Source organism: Salvelinus sp. IW2-2015, unplaced genomic scaffold (assembly GCF_002910315.2).
Source record: "Salvelinus sp. IW2-2015 unplaced genomic scaffold, ASM291031v2 Un_scaffold7723, whole genome shotgun sequence".
NCBI classification, from domain to species: Eukaryota; Metazoa; Chordata; class Actinopteri; order Salmoniformes; family Salmonidae; genus Salvelinus; species Salvelinus sp. IW2-2015.
This window is the reverse complement of record NW_019948983.1, coordinates 6,970-12,965: the sequence shown is the minus strand read 5'-3', so window position 1 is coordinate 12,965 and position 5,996 is coordinate 6,970. Positions and strand designations below refer to the sequence as shown.

General features: G+C 44.9%; 1 protein-coding gene across 1 annotated transcript; it reads left to right on the top strand.

Annotated features, from left to right (window-relative positions):
- Nucleotides 1-553: 553 nt before the first annotated feature.
- On the top strand, nucleotides 554-4,548 carry zc3hc1 (zinc finger, C3HC-type containing 1; the record flags this gene model as incomplete). The annotated part of the gene is given in 10 exon segments (XM_070442307.1): nucleotides 554-713; nucleotides 876-959; nucleotides 1,167-1,294; nucleotides 1,528-1,548; nucleotides 1,550-1,596; nucleotides 1,598-1,675; nucleotides 1,966-2,233; nucleotides 2,433-2,648; nucleotides 2,947-3,162; nucleotides 3,481-4,548. Coding segments are annotated over 10 exon segments (1,290 nt in total), but the record flags the coding sequence as incomplete, so codon positions are not given.
- Nucleotides 4,549-5,996: the final 1,448 nt, after the last annotated feature.

Genomic DNA, 5,996 nt, shown 5'->3' with positions numbered 1-5,996 from the left:
GCGCGACACAGAAATAATCATTAACGTACATTTTTAAAAGTACCCTATACGAATTGTTTAGATATTTGATTTTGAATGTTTTGTTTAGCCCTATAAACTCATAGCTATGCAAATTCCTTTCTGTGAAAATATTTTTTTCTTCTTGTGAATTTCAGGAGTGTTCAGGGGGAGCTGGACTAAAGGTTGGGCACCAAACGGCACAGTCAAGTTCCTTGTGACAGGCGTCTAACAAGAATGCCCTTTGTTCACAGTCGAGTTCGGAAGAGTCCTACTCTATATTTTTTTCTCTCGCTGGCCAAGCCGTGATGATTCCATGTTACGTTTACTGCCAAAAGAGTTGTGGTGAATAACGCTTTTGAGAGTACTGTTTAGTGGGTGAGTTCAGCACACCTTTGTGTTGCCTTGTTCACACACTAATACCCTTGGCTACATTCCCTTTTCACATTTTCCACTCACCGCCAAATAAAATTTTGTTCAATTTATTTAATCATAATGCTCATTATGATCATTTCTAGTGTGCTGTGTAAACTTTCTGTGTAAAACGTTTCCTTAGCGGAAGCACTGTCTGAGATGGGCAGGAAAGCCTCGGACTCTCTCCCCCCTGAAGTGTGCCAGCTATGGCTGGATCAACGTGGGATGTGACATGTTGAAATGTTCAAGTTGCCAGGCTTTCCTCTGTGCATCACTACAACCAACCCTGGACTACCAGAAATGTGAGCAGAGCAACCGGTTTGACACGTCTGCTGAACTTTCAACCATTATTGCAAAAGCCTTTGTTTAAAAAAAATTAAAACACAGAATGTTGTCATTAATTTGTAGCTAAATACTTTTAGCGGTTGGATCAATGTTTGCCCCTACTTCTTRCCTCTCCATAGATGATTCCCGGATAGCAGAGATAACTAGACAACTACAGACACAGCATGAGAAGTTTTGTCCATGGCCAGACTTTCCATGCCCAGGTAATGCACAACTTTAATTAATMAATCCTCTTGTTGATTGGAGGTGGGTACATTTGTCTGTGTTCATTAGGCAACAAAAGGAAMAAYTMGTATGGATGTACTGAAACAGGGAGGGACTACCTGGACTTGTCCAATAAGAAACAGTKATTTTRTATTTKTGTTGTGTGCCTTACTGAACATGACCGTGATGTTGTATTGCCGTTTTAGACCGGTTCTGGCTTGTCCCGGCGAACGAGCCATCAGTGCTGCTCAGTGCTTTCCTGGAGCGCTTTCACACCACCTGTCTCCTGGAGCAGCAGCTACCTGCCATGAAGCCAGAACAGCTTAAAACCATGGTGAGGGAGGGGAGCCATGTTCCTACACAACAATGAATCACCTATAGAAAGACGGGCTCTGTCCAGATACTAACCCCCTCTGCTAGCCCCTTCCCCTTGTGGAGGTCTATCTATGAACCCTTGGTTTGGGAATGCAGTTTAGCTGTTTCCCACATGGCTTCTTGCACTACGATCCATTATCCTTTGCAAAAAGAGAATCCCTCCCATCTCACCACTTACTTTGTTTTCCTGCATCTTTGACGGAGGATGTGATCAGGCATTCTACTGCAGTTGATTGAGGAGGAACAGAAGAAGCAGGGCAGTCCCTCTGAAGTCCACCTCTGAGGCCCTGGCTGTCCAGGTAGCTGCCTGCATCGTGGCCCTCTGTGGCTGGACTGGAAGGTTAGATATGAGACAAGTCTGCCATTCTCCTTTTTATTGACCAAAAAATGTGGAGGCGAAACATTGTAACATTAGAAAAATACCAGGTCACTCTTTCCAGATTGTGGCACTTAAAAGCCTTTATTGAATTGGCATCTCCATGTAGGAAAGTTAAAAACATTTGATTCTTAACTTTAAATTTGGGAAAGCAAAAAGCAGCTTAGCATATAACTCAAGTCTTTTTTACCCCCTCTGTATTCATGTTCTATTAATAGGTTTGTTTCCACCTTCTCCTCTTGCTGTTTTTGCAGCTCCGCTCTGCACACCATGAGCCTACCCCTCCTCACCTGCTCCTTCTGCATGCGCAAAGTGGGTCTGTGGAACTTCCACCAGATGGAGGGAACAGGAAAAGAGGTAGAGGGAGACGCCCCAAAGTCCCCCACCACCCCGACGTCATCTACACCCCTGCCTGCACCCGAGGCCCAGGGGGACAGGAAGACTCCCACCTCGCCCTCGCCTTCTCCTACTCCCTACCGAAGGGGGCTGCGGAGCCAGGACAAGACCAGAGGCTCAGAGCAGGTAGGTCTCAGGCAAGGCAGGCCACTTTAACTGGGTGAATAGGTTAAGGTGGAACTTGGATGAGTTGGAAGTTCTAGCAAACCCGTTTCTCCAGTTTCTCATTTCTTTGTAGCTTTCAGAATGTTGTAACATGGACTCTCACACCTCTAGTCATGGATCTGTTTGTTAAAGTTGTTCTCTGTTGATTGTGTCTTGGCAGCCTGTGGGCAGTCTGTCCCCCATGGTGGTCCGCACCCGCAGCAGGGACTCTCCCAGCCCGAGCGAGGAGCAGCCCAGCCCTCTGCCCAGGGGGAAGAGGCCCATGACCGGGGGCCGAGGCCAGGGGGAGGGGACAGGGAGCGAGGGGACTGCTTCGGGGGGCTCCAGCCCCCAACGCAACCCCAAACGCATGTGCCTCTCCTCAGCCAGTAGCCCTGTAAGTCTTTACTCTCTGTGATCACACCAGGTGTGTCTGGATTGTCCAGACCTGGGATGTGTGTGTGTGTACTCTGTAGCAGATATAATACAGACAAATCTATCATCTATTTTAACACCACCCTTACCTATAAATGTCTGCCTTGTTCTAACTGATCTTGTTCACTGGGAATGCACTTCAAGGTGAAGTTAAGCTACTAAACTGACCCATGAGCAGCATCTAACTTCACCCTACTCCGGTGCATGCCACAACATATGCTACAGTCGCCTATTGACTTTCTCCATTCTCTTGTTTTCAGGAGGGCCCCCTGCATAGGAGTGTGTTTGACCCACTAGCCCAGCACAGAGACTGGTGCCCCTGGGTGAATGTAGGCAAGGAGAACACCCAGCCCACTGGTGGTGTACCCCTGCTGGGCCAAGAGGCAGAGCACCAGCAGGGCTGGAAGGCCGCACTCACTCTCCTCCTCCCCATGAAGAAGTGCTTCAGCCCAAACAAGGCAGCCAGTCCCCTACAGGTGAGAATCAAAACCTGGATGTGGTAAAATGGTGGTCCTGTGTCTCACTTGGTTGAGCATGGCTCTAACAATTCCCGCATTGTGGGTTTGATTCCTGCTGGGACCACCCATACGAAATGTATGCTCTCAATGATGTAAGTCACTCTGGATAAAAGCGTCTGTAAAAACGGCATACTATTATGACAATATGAAGGGTTGACATAACTATGTTCTACAATGGAGCAATGTCTATTGCATTGTTAGTTTCAGCATTTGGTCATACCTCTGCTATATGAGCAAGCTTCCATTTCTAACACTTCTGTTCCCTCTTTCCTCCAGGGTCCACATGACAAGTCTAAAAGAGTGTTTGCTATATTCCGTCAGTGGCAGGTATCTTCCCCATCTCAGTAAGGTCTTTCTCTCTCCACCCCAGAGACAGGGTCGTCGTGACATCGGAACATTCTCCACATTGATATTCTTCCCTGTGGTATGCTGTACTGTACTAGTTGCACTGACAGTGGTTTCATATCCGTGTATTCCTCCCATCCGTTAAGTCTGGTTTACAATCATGGGGGGGGGGGGGGGGGGGGTTGGTATGAATTGAAGTACAGATGAGGATGGTTTTGCCAATGAACTTTGGATTGTTGCCCGGCTGCATGGTTCGAAAGCGATGAGTTTCTTCACGGACATTGCCCACCAAGGAAATTCTGTTCTGAGTGCAGTTTTTTTAAAGTGGGTTGACTTTACACTAAACTTAGAACCACAGAATGCAATGGCACACGGACACTGCCTGGTCTCAGACCAGCGCCTTGCCTCGTTTGTTTTACCTCTATGAAGACCGCATGTGCTCTTGTCCTGTGTCTATGGAATATATGAGGGACAAGGATCCTGAAATCTATCCCGTGAGAGAAAGAGCCATCTGGCTTACACTGGAAAAAAAGTCATATGTATTATCTTCAAAGGGTATACTCATCATGTAGAGTGTAAACATTTATTTACATTTTTACCCTAAAAGCTGTGAGGAAGTCATTTTTTTTCAGTGCTGTTTTTTCCAGGGAGTATAAAGACGTAGATATAGGATTTCTAAACTTTACGCATACTAAATTTTGTTGTAAAGCAATTTTGTTACACAAATATTTTTAGAAACTTTGAAAAGGCTTTTTGGTTTGTTTGTTTGCAAGTCTAAAGTGCTAAAGGGAGGGAGCGGGGAAATCAATTTTTTTTTGTAGATGTTAAACCAGGTAGAAAAAATCATTTGCCATAGAAGTCAGAGGATGTTTGGGTTAACATTGATTTAGTCTTTCATTCCATTTGCCTTTGTGGTTTTCTTAGCCAATGCAGTCCCTTCTACTGTGCATGTGCTTTTACTCTCCTAAGAGGATTTAATAAAATGTTCCTCTTTCTGCATGTTTATTTTTACTCTGCATTTTATTTTCATGTGTTTCCACGGCATATCCAATTTGTTTTGGAAGGATAAACTAATGACAAATTCAAATGCAGCTTCAAAAGAGAACATGTCGCTGGCACTGTTCCAGTAAATGTGGTCTTAATAAGTAGTTTGGAGAACAAAGCTAAGCTCTGAGCCTGTATCCACATAGCATCTGAGTGCTGATCTAAGATCTGCCCGTATAAACTTGTCAATTATGATCTAAAATGCACAACTGATCCTAGACCAGCACTCCTACTCTGATATGCTTTGTGGATACAGGCCCTGGTTTTGAGTGGCCCTTAGTCTTCTCACAGCAGCGTCTATGACCTACACAAATAGCCCTAACTCTTCCCGGCTGTCCTGTGTTCCACACTGAGGTACTCAAGGTCAGCCCATTATACATTACAGTGGCAGTGAAGAGTTGCATTTCAGGGTCCTCCCTGGTGCCATTTTGTCTGCTCTCATTTAAAACCAGACAACATGTGCAGTGTTTTCCTTCACATCTCAGAATCAGCCGAGCTTAGTACTAGTAATGCTACTCAGGTTGAGGCATAATATGTAGCCTATTGTCTGACTTACACAACCAATGGTATATATTAGAAAAAGGGAAAGCAGTTAGTAGAGAAGAAAAACATGGCTGTTATGAGAGCAGCAGCTAACTGAACTTGTCCTTGATACATCATTGCATTTATAGCCTTGGTCTTGCTCAGAAATAACTCCCTTGGTTAGGTCCCATCTGTATCCTATGTTGTTGCACAAGTTCGAGTTATACCGTAATGTTTCTGTTTCTAAGAGGCAATTCAACTGTGAGAAAGCTGGTAGAAATCCTTAACATGTGTTATCTTAAAGGATCCTGGAAAGGTACTAAGTGTGCAGCTAAAACAAACCTGGCAGCGATGCCGTTTTGTGGCCTGGCTTCCCTGCTAGTGTTGCTATGGGGGAGAGAGGCCATAGAAATAGAATGAGCCTATCAAGGAACGTTGACTTGAATGGGGACGTCCATTCTGGTCATTTTATTTGAAAGAGAGAGTGTGTCCTATGGACTGTCAATGTTAGCTATCTGGGGTCTGCCTTGCCAGTTGCCACCCAACTCTGTGCATTCACCGCTGGGGGAGAGAAGGGGAGTCAAACAAATATGCCACATTATGGGGGTGAATCTGTCTGAACTGGAAGTAATCCCACAGAGAAGAACGTGTCCATAAAAATAATATATTCCTGAACTCAGAACCAAAATACGTAAATCAAATTTTTATTTATAAAGCCCTTCTTACATCAGCTGATATCTCAGTGCTGTACAGAAACCCAGCCTAAAACCCCAAACAGCAGCAATGCAGATGTGGAAGCACGAAGCAACTTAAGATATTCACGATTTGATGGATGAGGAATCTGACAAGCGTGCTTTTAGCTTTTTATTGCATCAAGGATC